The 18,474-nt window shown below is 40.8% G+C and overlaps 1 protein-coding gene across 4 annotated transcripts in view; it reads right to left on the bottom strand.

Annotated features, from left to right (window-relative positions):
* NIPSNAP2 (nipsnap homolog 2) overlaps nt 1–16,198 on the bottom strand; it is a 32,620-nt gene extending 16,422 nt beyond the window's left edge. The window contains exons 1-6 of one of the 4 annotated variants that reach the window (XM_034670051.1): nt 14,960–16,198; nt 5,294–5,433; nt 5,166–5,211; nt 2,093–2,187; nt 1,678–1,748; nt 718–858 (exon numbers count right to left, since the gene is read on the bottom strand). In XM_034670051.1, coding sequence (XP_034525942.1) covers nt 718–858; nt 1,678–1,748; nt 2,093–2,187; nt 5,166–5,211; nt 5,294–5,433; nt 14,960–15,036 — 570 coding nt within the window. In that variant the 5' untranslated portion in view covers nt 15,037–16,198. The remainder of the gene's footprint in view (nt 1–717; nt 859–1,677; nt 1,749–2,092; nt 2,188–5,165; nt 5,212–5,293; nt 5,434–14,959) is intronic. The other 3 variants (XM_019806491.2, XM_019806492.2, XM_034670052.1) reach the window with 3 other exon arrangements.
* Between the last annotated feature and the right edge of the window lie 2,276 nt (nt 16,199–18,474).

An 18,474-nucleotide genomic window follows, 5' to 3' on the forward strand; every position in this document is an offset into this window, starting at 1 on the left:
ATTTCATACAAGAAGGCAGTATTGACAGTAAGTCATCCGGTTATGGTTATCAAACCATAGTTAGGCCCATTCTCTAGATGTACTGAACTCATGATTAAACTGTCGGTACCCATTCATACTTTATTGTGAAATTTGAAAAAAAAATTCAATTTAATTGAATCACTATTTTTTCCAGTATAATGGTGAGTATCAGACTACAAAGATTTACTGCTGATATGTACTCCTTTTAACCATGTTGCTATGTTGCTATCTGGGGCTTGCTTTCTAGTAGTTCTTAGTGGGGAAACATCATGAATGGCTTACAAAGTATTCTTGCCTTTGACTCTTACAGTGCTGTGTAATTCATTCAGCGTCTCGCATTTATTAGTTGCTCTAGTTCAATTACAGCAGATGCTATATATTTGAGCTAGTCCTGCATTTTAGGTCTTTCCTCTTCAAAATAGCAACGCTATATGGAAAAATGTCAAATAATAAACATTATACGTAAGCTTATAAAAAACAAAAAAGCTTTGCGGAAGAGAAGGAGGGAGAGAGAAGATGATTTAAAAAAAAGGAAAGAAGAGGAGGACTGGACAGCGGAGAAAACAAACCAATCAAAATATTATGCCAAACACACACCACAAAATGTCGACTCAACTTTTGTGGTTGGCACTGAGGGGTGCTCACGCCTCCTCACAGAAGAATGAGAGGGCTGTGAACCCGTATTTCAGGACTTACTCGGAGCTGGTAAGATCTGAGTTCATATATATTAGGTCCTGACCGTGGGACAGGCTCGTTCCAGAAACTGAACTCCAGGAGCAGCTGATTCCTCCTTGAGAGAAGCATGTTGCTTCTTGCCTTGCGGAATTCCACAAATTCCTTTGAGGGAAAATAAAAAATGTGCTCATGATATCCTCTAATATTTACATATAAATCCACTTTAGTATCATTTATGTTCCTCCTATAATACTATCATAAATAGGGTCCCAGGTGGCCCACAACAGCCCCCCCCATTTACATTTTGTTGAACCAGCATAATAACTAGAAGCATTTGCTTTCACTCTCGAAAGCATCCAGATTTGGATGACAAACTACATGGCCATCCTAATTATTTAAGTAACAGTGTAAGCAAATTTAATTCCCTACATGTGTAAGTTCCTCCGACAGCATCTGACAACATGTTACTAGAAGTGACATAGAGACTACAGAATATTCTATTAAGAATATATAATATCCGCTTCTATTTGGACTGGGAATCTGCACAAAAGGTTTTCCTTCCTAATAACATATGGCTGTTAAAATTCTCTTCATTGACCTGCACCTGTTACCGAAGGGAGTGGGGAGGAGAGGGAAGTCAGCCCCAGGGAGTGACTGTGTGGCTGGCAGTTCCCGGAGCAGATACGTGTTAGGTAAAGCGTGGCTGACTGTGTCTACCATCGCTGACGTACTGGGATCAAAGTACCAATTCGTCAGTTTCAAAGTACAACTGATTTTTACAGTAAGAACAGTTATGTTAATAGTATTACAACTGGTTAATTATGTTTCAACACAACTTCAAGAACCTAAATAATAAAACTTTTACTACAAAAAAGTTTATTAATGTTAAAAAAAATGAGGACAAGAAAGAGCCATTTAATTCTGTACTATCATTTATTACATCATTAGTCTGAATAAGGAAACATTTCTCCAAATCATTACCTGATTTTCTCTGAGTTTATTCATGACCTCTGTGAGGGCTGGATAGCCTCCTTCATACCTCCAGAGGTGGACTGAAATATATTTTAAAAGAGAACATTCATTTAGAGTTTCACGATACTCTTACCTTGAAAACAGTTTGCATACACATACTGTTATCACAATACAGACGTGGATGGGCCATGTGCTGGCAGACGAGTCACACCATCAAGTTTCAGTAACGGATTCAAATGTTAAAAACAACAACAAAAAGTAGTTTTTGGAATCAATTACTGTAGAAACTACTTTAACCATAAAACTAGACTGAGACTCGGAAAGCTCTGATTATAAAAACAAGCATTAAACTGAATATTATTTAAGTCATCAACAATAAAGGCTTAGGGAACAAGTGTTTATTCCAGAGACTTCTGCTTCCTACCAGCTTGATCCTGCTCGCCATACCACGTGTTCCAAGTCCCCACCAAAGCACAAGGGTAACGCTTATCTTCATGAATCTTTGGCAACACCTCTTGACTTAAAGAGAAGAAATAGCAACACTCATTAAACAACTGACAAGATTACACCGGGCAGACAGCACATGATCAGCAATAGGAAAAAGACCATCTACTCTCTTCTGACCACTGACCTCAGAATATATTTATGCTAAAATTATGTGCAGAATTAACCTTTTAGCTGAATTCTACTGGCTCTAATATCCCACTTATCAGAGGCTTAGGTTTCTGTTACCCTCAACTACCTAGAACAGTTGTAAACAACTCAAGTACAGTGATAAAAATGGATAAAGAAGAGCCAAAGGTCCCAGGATTCCAGGAACTACATGGGTCTACTATTTGCTATTTCAGCGTGGGGGCGGGGGGNGGGGGGGGGGGGGGGGGGGGGGGGGCGCGGGGAAGAGGTACCTAGGAATGGTGAAGTTTCTAAGAGCTAAGTTCTGCTGGTTCCCAAGACAGGAAGGAGAGAAACAGGAATAGCAGAAAAAGAGCATGAGAGAAATAAGAGAAGGAAGTAATGTTTAAGATCAGGGAGACCACAGGGGTAGCAAGGGCAGAGAACAAGTTGGCTGTAAGGAGGGAGGAAGAAGACAGCTAGAACCCAACACAGTCTGGAAGCAACCCAGCTCTAACGGTCCCCGAGGGCATCCACATGGCCGAAGAACTCAAATTAAAGATACAACATGGAGTGTAAATTAGGTTCCACTCAATTCAACTCGCTGAGGGGATTTAAGAAGTATCCTATGATCCCCTGTTGCAGCCCCCCCCCCCCCCCCCCCCCCCCCCCCNTATGACCATCATGGCAGAATATTAATTTAACAGGTGCCAGAGCTTGGCTCCATGGAAACCTCCCTATGGTACAGATTCTAATATACAGAGAGAAGCAGAAGGAAGAGACAGAACCGTGCCATCCCAAAATAAAAGCTAAAACCTGCACACTTTTTGAATAGAAAAATTATGATGAAAAAGTACAACACAGATTCAGCAATAAATGCAAAAGGATATCAAGGGTCGGAAATGGAACCTGTTCGAACTATCTGCTGGCACTGAGTGAAAGTAAGTTAGTGATCACCACCAGAGGCTGGGGCACTGGAACTGAGTGTGTATGCAGCTAACAAAGAAAAGCTCAGAATGGTCTTAGGTCTAACTAAATGAAAACCCATACATGTTTATGACCCAGTACAATGACCACACCATGTGTATTTTTTGAAATGCCACCCTTCAAAAAATACACATGGTGGGATCGTTGTACTGGTCAAAAAAGACTTATGTTAGAAATAACACGGGGACTGATGGAAATCAGAGGTGGGGAAAGATGGATTATGTGAAGTTACTAGAAATGGATTTCCTTTTTTGTCATGAAATAAACAACCCCAAATCAGAGCCAGTGTAGAAGAAAATCTGTACAGATGACCCACGTGGGGTCCAGAAGGGGCTGGGGCCTGACGATGAGGCCTAGGTTTTTCACCAATATGAAGTCGTAACTGCTTTGCTGGGGACACCGAAGCTGTTCCTGGAAGCCCTGGCCTTCCTTACATGAATGACGGCTGTATGGCAGGTAGCACCTGTACCCAGAACTGGGTGGGGGCCCCCAAACACCAGGCGGGAGTTAAGCCTTTAGGTAACGGAAACAGAGAGCTGCTGGAAGTTTCAGAGAAAAGAAAAAAAAAAAAACACGATGAAGGAGAAAGCGGAACTCAGGGGATCAGCTGGACAAACTTGTAAGGAATGGATTGGGTGTGGGGTAAGGTACAGGGACAGCCTTGAGGCCAGAAAGGCAGTCAGCAAGGAGGTTACTAAGAAATGGGGCTCACCAGGCTACGAGAGGCAGAAGGAAAAGGAAATGAAATAGAACCAAAATGCATGTCAAATGAAGACTGCACGGCTCTTAGCAACCAATTGCAAAGAACTCAAGAAAAGGTTAAATGAAACCATGGTGAGTGACACATGTGGGAAGTAGGAAGAGCCAGGTGCTTCTAGATGTTGAGTTTGAAGGGAGAGGAAGACATCCAAATGGAAATATGAATAGACAGGAAATGAAAATCTGAGACAGGAGATGAAGTGATAACAAACAGGACAGGAAAGATAATGCAGGGAAACGTTAGCATAGACAAGAAATTTCATTTTATGAAAAAGGATTTAGAAATAAGCATCTGCTTTATTTTAGGACATTGTTTAATAAAGAGAACTGCGCTGAGGTGATTAAGAACCTCTATGCTAATGTTACAGTTCATGAATCGCCTCCCCAAATAAAACGACAAAAGATTTTTGCATCTGAAAATTATGCTGATTCTGGTGACAAAATCATTTGCTTTCTCACGAAAGTAGCAGATACGAAAGGTAAAAAAAATGCTTTTTAATGATGTTTGCTCACAACTGATCATTAAAATACAATTTGTTAGCTTAATTAAGAATCAATGCACTTAATTCTCTCTTTGGTCTTAAAGTTTACAAATTCTGTAAAAGCATATGGATCTCATTATCCTAGGAGAATCAGCCAAAGGGACTTGAATCCTGGTGAATGAAGACTTGGGCAGAAATGGTGCCTACGTTCACATACAGGATTTGCATGTGGCAGTTTTACTTAGGAGTAAAACTGGAAACAATGGAGATCATGAGGATGCGAGTTCTAATTCCTAACATGCAAGGCTATCCAGAGACGGAACGTATGAATGTGCTTAAACACCAGTCAGGAAGGTCTGCAGAAAGGACTCATGCATGGATGAGGAGATGGACTAGATGGCCTTATAAGGTTCCTTCCAACCTTAAGAGTCTAGAACATTCTAACGTCTGAGAGCTTATGTGATGAGTTAGCCGTGTGAGTCCTTAAAATCAAAACGCCCTTGGCAATCTCATACAGAGCTCAACTTAAGAGCCTCTGAACATTCAGCTTCAAGAGGAGGGATCAAAGATCTCACTTCTGCTATCAAGTGTTAGCTGAACCAACAAATATTCAAATAGTTAATTTTCCCCAAGTAAAGGATAGTCTGGTATACACACCAAATTTTGTTGTATGCTTCTAGGCATTCCGGTTTAACATTGTGAACTGAAACAAAAGAAAATTCAACGATAAACTTATGAACAAAGGGGAAAAAGTCAACTATGAAGATAGCAAACCTATCACTCACACTGCAATTTGTATAGACTGCTTGTTTCCTTTTTGGCTAGGAGATTAGAGTGAGCATCTTTTCTTGGATCAACTTTCCGGACAAATAAGGATTTTAACCAGCTGTCTTCTCGGTGTCTATTACTGGAGGACGTCAATCTCCTATGGAATAACAAATTTAAAAATTTGAGTCTCATTAGTGGTATGAAGAGTTCAGCATCTTTAGGTAATGTCACATAGTACACTGTTTTCATACAATCAACCCATTTGGCAAACATGCCTTGAGCACCTATTCCAGGCACTGTTACAGAACCTGGGATACCACAAAGTGTCCACTCGCCACTACGACAGCACACAATCTAAACAGCAGGAGTCAGGTGTAAAAGATGTAACTTGCGGTTCTCCTAAGAGAGGGTTTTTTTTTTTTTTAAGTTATAGAGTTGGCATATAATGTTATATTAGTTTCAGGCATACAACATATTGATTCAACAATTCTACACATTAAGCTATGTAAGTACAGATACCATGTCATCATTCAGCATTATTACTACGATATTATCAACTACATTCCCCATGTTGTACTTTTCATCCCCGTGACTTATTTATTTTATAACTAGAAGCTTGTACCTTTTTTTTTTTTTAAAGATTTTATTCACTTATTTGAGAGAGAGAGAGAGAGACTAGTATGGGGAGACAGACAGAGGGAGAGATTCCCAAGCAGGGTCTGTGCTGAGCGCAGAGCCCAACATGGGGCTTGATCTCATGACCCTGAGATCATGACTTGAGACCAAACTGGATGCTTCACCAACTGAGTCATTCAGGCACCCCTGGAATTTTGTACCTTTTAATCCCTTTCACCTATTTTGCCCATCCCCCCTCCACCCACCTCCCCTCTGGTAATCACCACTTTGTTCTTTATTGTTAAGAGTTTGTTTCTTTGTTCGTTTTGTTTTTTAGATTCCACATGTAAGTGAAATTGTATGGTATTTGTCTTTCTCTGACTTATTTTACTTAGTACAATACCCTTCAGTTCCACCCATGTTGTTGCATGATCTCATTCTTTTTTATGGCTGAATAATATTCCATTGTGTGTATATATATGTGTATCTATATATACCATATCTTCTTTACCCATTCATCTATTCATAAACATTTGGGTTGCTTCCACATCTTGGCTATGGTAAATAATGCTGCAATAAACATACGGGTGTGTAGATCTTTTTAAATTAGTGTTTTCACTTTCTTTGGTTAAATACCCAGTAGTGGAATTACTAGATTGTATGGTATTTCTTTTCTTTTTCCCTATATTTCTAACCCTGTACCCTTCATCCTTGGGACTTATTCATTCCATAACTGCAAGCCTTGTACCTCCTACTCTCCTTGGCATTTCTACTTCTCATTTTTTGAGGACCCTCCATATTGTTTTCCACAATGGCTGAACCAATTTATATTCCCACCATCAGCGCATGAGGGCTCCCTTTTCTCCACAACCTTGCCAACAGTCGGTATTTCTTATCTTTTTGATACCAGCCATTTTGACAGGTGTAAGGTGATTATTTCATTGTGGTTTTGATTTGCATTTCCCTGATGATTAGTGATGCTGAACATCTTTTCACAGAGAGTTCGTGTTTATCTTTGCATTTCTGCTATGTGTTTTTCTCTCCTCCAGAGCAATTTCTGACATAGAAAAAAAATGGTAACCTAGAGCAGTCAGGTTCATAGAGAAAGAAAGTAGGATAGCGGTTGCTAGAGGCTGAGGTGAGAGGAGCATGGGGAGTTATCGTTTAATTGGTACAGAGTCTGAGAAGATGAAAAAGTTCTGGAGATGGACGGTGGTAACAATTGCACAACAGTGTGCATTTACTTAATGTTACCACTGAACTGCACACTTAAATATGATTAAAATGGCAAGTTTTAGGTTATATATACTCTATCACAATAAATACATGTGAAAATACACAGGGGAAATGAAGTAATTCTTTCTTTAAAAAAATTATACTGGGGTACTGGGTGGCTCAGTCAGTTAAATGTCTGTCTTCGGCTCAGGCATGATCTCGGGGTCCTGGGATCGAGCCCCACATCAGGCTCCCTGCTCAGCGGGGAATCTGCTTCTCCCTCTCCCTCTGCTGTTCCCCCTGCCTGTGCCCTCTCTCTAGCCCTCTCTCTCTCTCTCTCTCAAATAAATAAATAAATCTTAAAAAAACCCAAAAACCCTAAGAATACAAATTTCATTGATACACAATTTTCTAATTTTCATCTTATAACTGAATTTCTACTATACCTACTGTGAGAAAGTGAGGATAAATTTGAAGTAACAAACTATACTTTAACTATGAACTTTTAAGGGCATGTTTAACTTCTACACGCTTGCTAGTGGGATTCCACATCTCCCTAGGGGGCAGCGTGGCATTATCTGCATCAAAATTAAATCTGTGTGGGCCTTTCCGCCCAATAATTGTACTAGTAGTCATGTCTTACAGGCAGCATTATTTAGACGACTGCACAAAGTTGAATGCACAAGAAATTTTACTAGCGGCATGTTTCCAGTTTTTTCCTGGTATGGGCAATTTAGATATCCACTAACAGGGACTGGTCAAATAGATTTGGCATATCCAAAATCAGAATAGAATGCAATCATTAAAAAGGATGAAGTAGACCTACACACAATGATATGTTGATATTTCTGAAAATAAATTATGTGGACAAAGCAGGTACAGAACCGTACCAGAAATACAAAATGAACTGTTAGTAGTAGTGATATCTGGGGAATGCGGCCAGGCGTGGGGTGGGAGTTGAGTTTTTCCTTTTCATTGTATAGCCTTCTGAACTATACATATACTCTTACATATATTATTTTTGTACTTAAAATCTCAAAGTGCATGTTTAGAGACTCTTTTATGGGAAAGGTATACAGGTGTATATAACCTGAAAACAAGATTTTAAAATTAGAGACTGGGTGATAAAATACCTCAGAATAAATTAACCAAGGAGGTGAAAGATCTGCACTCTGAAAATTATAAAACTTTGATGAAACAAACTGAGTGACACAAATAAATAAATAAATGGAAAGATAGTCCATGCTCATGGATTGGGAGAATTAATACTATCAAGATGTCCATCCTATCCAAAGCAATCTACAGATTCAATGCAATCCCTACCAAAATACAAATAATCCTAAAATGTGTATGGAACCACAAAAGACCTTGAAGAGCCAAACCAATCTTGAGAAGGAAGAACAAATAATTAATTGGTATCTGCTCCCGGATTTCAAACTATACTACAAAGCTACAGTAATCAAAAGACTATGCTACTGGCATAAAAACACATAGGTCAATGGAATAGAGAGCCCAGAAATAAACCTATGGTTGTATGATCAATGAATCTGTGACAAAGGAGGCAAGGATACACAAAGGGGGAAAGGACAGTCTCTTCAACATACAGTGCTGAGGAACCTGGACAGCTACATGGAAAAGAATGTCACTGGACTGCTTTCTTACGCCATATACAGAAACAAACTCAAAATGGATTAAATACCTTAATGTAAGATCTGAAACCATAAAACTCCTAAAAGAAAACATCGACAGTAAACTCTTAGACATGAGTTGTGTTTGTGTTTTTTTTTTTTTAAAGATTCTGCTTATCTGTTTGAGAGAGATCGAGAGCACGAGCAGGGGAGGGGCAGAGGGAGAAGCAGATTCCCTGCCGACATAGGGCTCGATCCCGGGACTCTGGGATCATGACCTGAGTTGAAGGCAGATGCTTCACCAACTGAGCCACCCACGTGCCTGGACATCAGTCTTAACAATGTATTTTTTTTGTATCTGTCTCTTTGGCAAGGGAAACAAAAGCAAAAATAAGCAAGTGGGACATCAAACTAAAAAGCTTTTTCACGGCAAAGGAAACCATCAACAAAATGAAAAGGCAACCTACTGAATGGGAGAAGATATTCATAAATAATGTATATAATAAGGGGTTAATATCCAAAATATATAAAGAACTTATAAAACTCAACACCAAAAACCAATCTGATTAAAAAATGGGCAGAGGACCTCAATACACATTTTTCCAAAAAAGACATCGAGATGGCCTATATCACAAATTATCAGGGAAATGTTTATCTAAACTACAGTGAAATATCACCTCACACCTGTCAGAATGGCTGGTATCTAAAAGGCAGTAAAAAACAAGTTTGGCGAGGATGTGAAGAAAAGGGAATCCCCGTGCACTGTGGTCAGGAGTGCAAATTAGTGCAACTACTACAGAAGAAAAGTGTAGGTTCCTCAAAAAAATTAAAAATAGAAATACCATACAATCCAGCAATCCCACTTCTGAGTATTTATCCAAAGAAAATGAAAACATTAATTAGAAAAGATATATGCACCCCTACGTTCACTGTGGCATTATTTAAAACACCCAAGACATGGAAGCAACCTAAGACCTAAGCCCACTGCTGGATGAATGAATAAAGAGAGGTGGTGTGTGTATATCTATACCATATACATATGTAATATTATATATTGTAAGACACACACACGTGCGTGAAAATTATTCAGCCATAAAAAAAAATAAATTTTTTAAAAAAGATTTACTTATTTATGTCAGAGGGAGAGAGAGACCGAGAACACAAGCAAGGGGAGCAGCAGGCAGAGGGAGAAGAAGGCTCCCTGCGGAGCAAGAAGCCTGATGCGGAACTCAATCCCAGGACCCTGGGATCATGACCTGAGCCGAAGGCAGACGCTTCACTGACTGAGTCACCCAGGTGCCCTCCATAAAAAAAAGAATAAAATCTCACCACTTGTGACAACATTGATGGGTCACAAGGGTATTAGGCTAAGTGAAATGTCAGACTAAGAAAGACAAATACCATACAATTTCACTTAATCTAAAAAACAAAACCAATGAACAAAGAGCTGAGAGACAGAAATACAGAGCACAAACTGGTGGCTGTGGGCAGGGGGAACGGTGAACTAGGTGAAGGGATCAAGAGGCACAAACTTCCATTTATAAAATAAAATAAGGGGGTGTAAAGTACAGCCTAGGGAATACAGTCACTAATACTGTAATAATTTTGTGTGGTGACAGATGGTAAGTAGACTTAGGGTGATCATTTCATACTGTATATAATGTTGAATCATATAATATTGTATGTCAACTACACTTCAATTAAAAAAATCAGAACATGGATGAGACTCATCTTCTTCTTAATCTCACATCACCACAAATGACAAGCTGTATCCTTTTCTCTTCTTCATTTTAATTCAGATTTACATACAGTGAAATTTACTCTTTTTTGGCATACACGTCTACAAGTTTTGGCAAAATGCAGTTTTGTAACCACCACCATAAGAAGATATGGACCAGTCCCTAAAATTCTCCTTTTTTGGTTGTTAAAAATTGAAGTATAGTTGATACACATTGTTACATCACGTTCACGTGTACAACACAGTGATTCAACAAGTCTGTAGGCTGTGCTCACCGTAACTGTAGCTACCACCTGTCACCATACAATGGGTATCAGAACACCACTGCCTATATTCCCTATGCTGTACTTTTTATACCAGTGACTTATTCATTTCACAACCAGAAGCCTGTATCTCCCACTCCTTTTGTCATCAACCCTTCTCCCCAGTTCTGACTGCTAACAACCACTGATCTGTTCTATGTCCCTATAGTTCTGCTTTTTCCAGAACGTCTTGTTTATGGACTGATACAGAATGTAGCCTTTGGAGTCTGTGCCCATTCTTTTTGCACAATCCCTTTTATAACTGATGACCGTCAGCTCTGGTCAGGCCTATTACGGCATATTTGTAATTCTAATCTTTAACTTGATCTACACCAAAATGATTTTTTTTGCCCTTGGCTAGATCATGCTAGGAGCGCTAATACACTGGGATTCCGAACAGCAGGCAGAAATGCTCAGGAGCGTATCCAGTGCCGCAAAGCTAGGTCGGGATGCTGACAGGCTGGTGTGAGCCTTTCCTGGGGCTTTCTATGCAAACACTGGGTGATTTTCTACAGATTATTTCCAATTAGCTTATGAGGTCTGTTTAAGGCCACAGACACCACAAAGCGAGAGCAGGAGGAAAAGAGTATTAAAGGGATTAAAGAAGAGAACTGGGAATTTAACCAGAGGCAAGAAAAGCTGTCAGGATATGCAAACTCCCCATTTCTTTATCAGATGAATCGGTGCAGTCTACATTACAATAGTACAAATTCCTCCTCTTTTTCAAATTAACAAACATTCCAGAGCAATTTTCTCCCCATAAGATGTTCTTTAAAAAAAAAAATGTTCTTTTAATTTAAAAACCAACTCATAGGATATTAGCTAAAAACCAGGTAAAAACAAATAGCTAGGGGCGCCTGAGTGGCACAGCGGTTAAGCGCCTGCCTTCGGCTCAGGGCGTGATCCCGGCGTTATGGGATCGAGCCCCACATCAGGCTCCTCCGCTATGAGCCTGCCTCTTCCTCTCCCACTCCCCCTGCGTGTGTTCCCTCTCTCACTGGCTGTCTCTATCTCTGTCGAATAAATAAATAAAATCTTCAAAAAAAAAATTATTAAAAAAAAACAAATAGCTAAAAACCATATAAAAAGACTTCTGAATGATGTAAGCTTACAAATATGCAAACATAGAATATGCAAATATTAACAGTAAGATGTTTTCCATAATGATCAAGTAATATAAAAGTACTTTTTCAATCCTTCGAAGATTAAAAAGCAGCAAACTCATAGTAAAAAGGTAAAATAATCAGTTAATACTAGTATTGTTCATGTAATCTTTCTTGTAAGTGCATAGGACAAAAATATATAGTTCTAAATGGCATTTGTAAAAACACGTTGGAAAATCTTGCACATTGCTTTTACTAGATGTTAAAATTTCTTAGAATTAGCCAAGTGTTTATGGTGTATCCCTCAGGGAGGGACAGAGAGAAGGCAGAAGAGATACAGATTTACCCATCTAATGTCTGTACTGACTGTTTTTTACTTTTGTGTATTTGCATATATGCATATATATACATAAATTTGAGCAAAACTGACACACAGTGTTACATTAGTTTCAGCTATACAACTTAGTAATTTTTTAAAAAAGATCTTACTTACTTGTCAGAGAGAGAGAGAGCGCGCACACAAGCAGGGGGAGTGGCAGGCAGAGGGAGAAGAAGTAGGCTCCCTGCTGAGCAAGGAGCCCATTGGAGGACTCGATCCCAGGACCCTGGGATCATGACTTGAGCCATAAGGCAGACGCTTCACCGACTGAGCCACCCAGGCGTCCCTACAACTTAGTGATTTGACAAGCTTTATACATTATGCTATTTCACCAGCAAGTGTAACTACCGTATGTTTGGAACGTCGCTCCTACAGTATCATTGATTGTATTCCTTATGCTGTGCCTTTACTTTTGTATATTTTTAAGTACATAGTCAGCCACATAGCACTTAGGACAGCACTGGATATATGGTGAAAGTTTAAAAAACTTAAGTTTTTAAAACTACTTTTTCAATAAAAACAAACTTTTAAAATTAAAAGCAATAAATTACACATAAAGTCGTTAGCCTTTTAGCAAAACCCTAAACCATATGGTGTTTGTTTTCAATTTATTCTGATTATATAAATAAGTTAATTCTGAAGGTGGCAAATCTCCAAATGACCACAGTAAAATTTATGTCAATAAAAACATTTTGTCAATGGTTAAGTGTTTTAAACATATCACATTTTGGGATATTTGCTTAAAAATATCATGAAGCCCAATGGCAGGCAGACAAAATTAGTGATATACAAAGTAGAAAGTTTTAAGATTTTTTAATAAGACTATATAATTCCTGTTTTTTTATTTATTTCAGATTTTAAGTTCACTAGACAGAAACTGTGTTTAAAAATTGTGGGGGTGGTTAAATAAATTGTAAGAGCTTAGGAATAACTACTATGAACAATTAAGAAAGGGGTACAATGAAAGTTTCTAAAAATATCAGCATTAGGGAATTTCATTTAAAATAACAAATATTCACCAAAGCAACCACTACTAACAGTTTTTAATTCCAGAAATGCATAGACATGCATCATCATGTATTTAATTCTATGACATTTAATTTCTATGACATTTAATACTTTATAAACTGAGAACATTTATTAGCACCTTGTTGCCAGTTTTTTCCTGGTTTAGGCAATTTAGATATCCATTAACAGGGACTGGTCAAATAAATTTAGAATATCCAAAATCAGAATAGAATGCAATCATTAAAAAGAATGAAATAGATCTACATGAACTGATATGTTGATATTTCTGAAAAAAAAATTATGTGGAAAAAGCAGGTACAGAAATGTACCATATGTGACTGGGCGTGGGGTGGGAGTAAGGTTTTTCCTTTTCATTGTACAGCCTTCTGGACTATTTGACAATTTTCCACATACATATATTATTATTATACTTAAAATTAGCTATAAAAGTGCACGTTTAGAGAGCCTTTTATAGGAAAGGCATATAGGTACATTGGCGAACTAAATTTGGAAGGGGAAAGAACCCAAAGTAATTTTTCCCCTCTTCTTTAGAATTTAAGGGGATTACAAATTAATAAATACATACTTCCTGTTAGGCACTGAATTAGGTAGCTGTCTACGTCACCTCATTCAATTCCCAGCACAGCCAAGCAAGCTAGGTATTACCACATTTTAAAGCTTGGCTCAGAGAGGTTAAATGACATGAGAGCTAAGACGTGGCAAAATGAAAACAGGAACCCAGATATGACTATAAAGTTCAAAACATTCTCACGAATAAGGGATGCCCCCCAAACATCAATCTCCCCAGTTGAGCATTTTCCCAGGTTTTAATAGCACCAAACGGATTTACTTTAAGATGGGTAAAATGAGGTAAAGTATATGGCAACGCTCTGTAATCTACAGATGAGCCCAAGAAACAGTCAACATCGTGGGACACGCACACAAGAACCCGAGTGGCGTTTGCTTGTCGACTTGGGTAGCAACTGTCTTGACGAAAGAAACACAGTCCAGCCCAGCATTACCCCCGGTTGAGTCAAACTCAGAAATCTTTTCAGCATCAGGTGACCCAAGCTGACGAATGTGCCCTGTCCAAGCTGAATCACGGAAGACAGCAGAAGCAGCTAGGCCAACAGCTGTCAGGGTGTAAGACCCAGGCTGGGGTCCTTTTTTGAGAATGGCAAACAGCACGATCAGTAGTCTTTATAACGTCATACATATGTTGTGTGGCACTTTACAGAGGGTGGGGTACAGGGCAGTACATTCTACAAAACATTAGACTTCATTTTTATTGTGTTTTCCCAAAGATTTTAAGTAATCTCTATGCCCAGAGTGGGGGCTGGAGAGATCAGGAGTTGCCCGCTCTACCAGCCGAGCCAGCCAGGTGCCCCACAGAATATTAGACTTTAAACAGAAGAAGCATTATGTGCCATGGAGCACCTGGGTTAAGTGTCCGACTCCTGGTTTTGGCTCGGGTCAAGATCTCGGGTGAGACTGAGCCCCGCGTTGGGCTCCACTCAGTGCACAGTCTGCTTGAAACTCTCTCTCCCTCTCCCCCCTGCATGCTTTCTCTCAAAAATAAAAAAACCAAATCTTAAAAAAAAATAAGCATTATGTGCCAGGCTCTGTGGATATAAAGGTGAACCAGAAGCTTCGCTCAGATACTATAGATTTACACACACACACACACACACTCACTCGTGCACGCACTGTGGGAGCTCAAGGGAATGAACCATTGGCTTGGCCTGTGAGGAGAGGAACTCCAGCAGAGACATTCTGGCTCTGTCTTGAAAGGCGACACAGACTTGTGGACAAGGCAGGTGATAATTCCAGTGAAAAGGAACATGTCCAGGGGCCTGGAAAACCGTATGGCATATTTCTGGAACAGCAAAGAGTTCAGTAAGTCAGGAGAACAGCGTGTGGGAGGATGGTGAGAAAAAGAATGGGAAGGCAAGGGGGCAGAGTGGTTAGACCCTTGCGCACCATATGCCCGTCAACCAGATTTTATCCGGCACATGGGGCAGTGCTAGTGAGTTTGTGAAAAGCAGCCTGGCAGTGGTGTGGCGGGTGGACTGCAACAACAGAGGCAGGGAGCGTGGTTCCTGGGCTCCCTGCTGGTGGCCATGCCCAGCAGTGCCAGCCACACAGGAGGAATTCACTACTCACTGGAAGGACTGAAGGACAGTCCTGGGTTCCGCTTAGGGCTGTACGAATGAAAGGGAAGGAATACATACCTTCAAGACATATTCCTGAGGTGAAGGGCAGGAAGACAGGGTCCTGACGAGGTGTCTAGACAGACAGTGTTATAGGTTAGCTGGAGCCAACCACAGATGGGAAATACGTGCAACACTGAGGCCACAGGATGAGGCAGCAGTGGTGAAATGGACTTCGTTCATTCGAGCACCGAGTATCTACGGACCATGCACTGCAGGTGCCAAGCCCTGGGCCAGGCTGAGGCTGTGAAGACGGACACCCCCGGCCCTGACCCCACAGAGCGGCCTGCGGGTAGGAGCAGATGGACGGCCGTGATCACAGCCCGACGTGAGATAAGCTCCTCATAGACACATAAGGTAGTGGTTGGGACACGGGTCGGGGTGGAGGAAATGGAGTCTAAGTTGGCCTGGGGAGAGACATGAACCAAATCTCTGAAGAAGCACTTGAACTGAAGACTTGAAAGATGAGGAGCACCTGTCCGGGGGAACACCTGCCATTTTGGCAGAACTACACCTGCCAAGGCCAGGAGTATGTGGGTATAGCAGGAGATGAGGGGGAGACAGGAGGCTGAAGGGCCTGATCCAAAGAGTCTTGCATGAAAGCAGTCACTGTGTGCTCCCCTCCTCACCGCCAAACCCTCTGCACCCCAATAAGCCTGTCTTCCGCACTGCTGCTATAGAGAGCTATTGCCTAACTTTTCATTTTTACAAATGACACACAAGGGTGCCTGGGTGGCTCAGTCAGTTAAGCGTCTGCCTTCGGCTCAGGTCATGATCCCAGGGTCCCAGGATTGAGCCCCGTGTCAGGCTCCCTGCTCAGCAGGGAGTCCGCTTCTCCCTCTGCCCTCCCCAAATCTTGTAATGTGCTCATGTTCTCTCTCCCTCTCAAATAAATCTTTAAATAAAATAAAAACTGCACAGAGATGAAGGAACAGTATAATGAAGACCTCTATACCCTGCCTGTAGGTGAAAAAAAATGAACATTTTATCATTTTATTTTATTTATTTATTTATTTTTTAAAGATTTTATTTATTTATTTGACAGAGACAGAGACAGCCAGCGAGAGAGGGAACACAAGCAGGGGGAGTGGGAGAGGAAGAAGCAGGCTCATAGTGTAGGAGCCCGATGTGGGGCTCGATCCCATAACGCCGGGATCACGCCCTGAGCCGAAGGCAGACGCTTAACCGCTGTGCCACCCAGGCGCCCCACATTTTATCATTTTAAATCTTTCTATATATATGCTTTATTTTTACCAAACCATTTGAAAGCAGAGTATAGACATTATGATGCTTTATCCCTAAATACTCCAGCATGCACCTCCTAAGAACAAAGAGAAAACCATGATATGATTTTCACATCTGAGGAAAAGAATTCTAACTAATATCCATTTCATATATTAAACTGTCCCCAGGGGCGCCTGGGTGGCTCGGTTAAGCAGATGCCTTTGGCTCAGATCATGATCCCGGGGCCCTGGGTTGGAGCCCCCTATCAGGCTCCCTGCTCGGCGGGAAGCCTGTTTCTCCCTCTCCCTTCCACTCCCCCCTGCTTGTGAGTACTCTGCTCGCTCTCTCTCTCTCCATCAAATAAATAAAATCTTAAAAAATAAAAATCCAAAAACCATCCCCAATTGTTCCCAAAATGTCTTTCATAGTTCTTCTTGGCAAGGGTAGGGTGGGGTGGGAATGGGAAAGAAAAGGGATTAGCATCCAGTCCAAGTTCATGTCATAGATCTCTAATAGGAAAAAGCTCTGCTCAGAATTCTTTAGCTGTCCCCTTCTCCTACAGGTTCAAGTCCTTACTCTTCACAGGACTCCAGACAAGTGTTGCCAAGAGCTGAGGTGGGGAATGATGAGACAGAAGGTAGAGTCAAGATCTGCTGGAAGTAGAACTGACAGATCTGGCAACTGGCTAGCTGGGAGAGAGCAGGAGGGGGTGGGCATGGGCCCACGAAATGGAAGATGGACCATTACTGGAGAGAGAACCCCGGAGGAACAAGCAGGTTCTGTAGGAGGAAGCTGAGTTGAATCCTGGGTACGCAAGCATCTCAAGCCCCAGTAGGACACTAGCGCAATGTCCTCTAAGCAACTGGAACTCCAGGCCCGGCACTGAGCAGAGCTAAGAGGTGTTGGCAGATAAGTCTCCTGGGAAGGCTTCCTCCTTCCCCTCTGAAATCCCTCTCACAAGGTCACTCAGACTCCTGTTGGCAAACTCAGTTTTCTGTCCTCTTAACTTTTTAGCAGCATCTGGCACAGTCGACCACTACCTCCTTGAAATACCTACCCTTGGGCACTGCCACAAACAGTGCTCACTGGCTGCTCTCTCCCAGTCTCCCTGGCTGCCTCTCCTTCCTACATCTAGCCTGTGAATTTTTTTTTTTAATTTAAATTCAAGTTAGTTAACATATAGTGTAGTACTGGTTTCTTGATGAATTTATTGACTCATCACTTACATATAACACCCAGTGCTCATCCCAACAAGTGCCCTCCTTAATGTCCATCACCCATCTAGCCCACCCCCCAGCCCTGTTTGTTCTCCATATTTGATTTTCTTACAGTTTTCCTCTGTTTTTATCTCATTTTATTTTTCCTTCCCTTCCCCTGTGTTCATCTGTTTTGTGTCTAATTCCATATACGAGGAAATCAATGGTATTTGTCTTTCTCTGACTTATTCTGCTTAGCATAATACCCTCTAGTTCTATCCACGTTGTTGCAAACGGCAAGATTTTATTCTTTTTAATGCCTGAGTAATACTCCACTGTGTGTGTGTGTATACACACACACACACACACACACACATCTTCTTTATCCATTCATCAGCTGATGGACATTTGGGCTCTTTCCATAATTTGGCTAGCCTGTGAATGCTGACACACCTCAGGGCCTGTTTCTTAGCCCCTTCTCTATTCACACTCTTCAAGCAATTGCATCCATTCCTATGGTTTTAAAAAATGTTTTATTAAGAATAATTTCAATTAAATGCAACACAGTATAATGAAACCC

The sequence above is a fragment of the Ailuropoda melanoleuca genome, chromosome 10 (genome assembly GCF_002007445.2).
Source record: "Ailuropoda melanoleuca isolate Jingjing chromosome 10, ASM200744v2, whole genome shotgun sequence".
Classification (NCBI taxonomy): domain Eukaryota; kingdom Metazoa; phylum Chordata; class Mammalia; order Carnivora; family Ursidae; genus Ailuropoda; species Ailuropoda melanoleuca.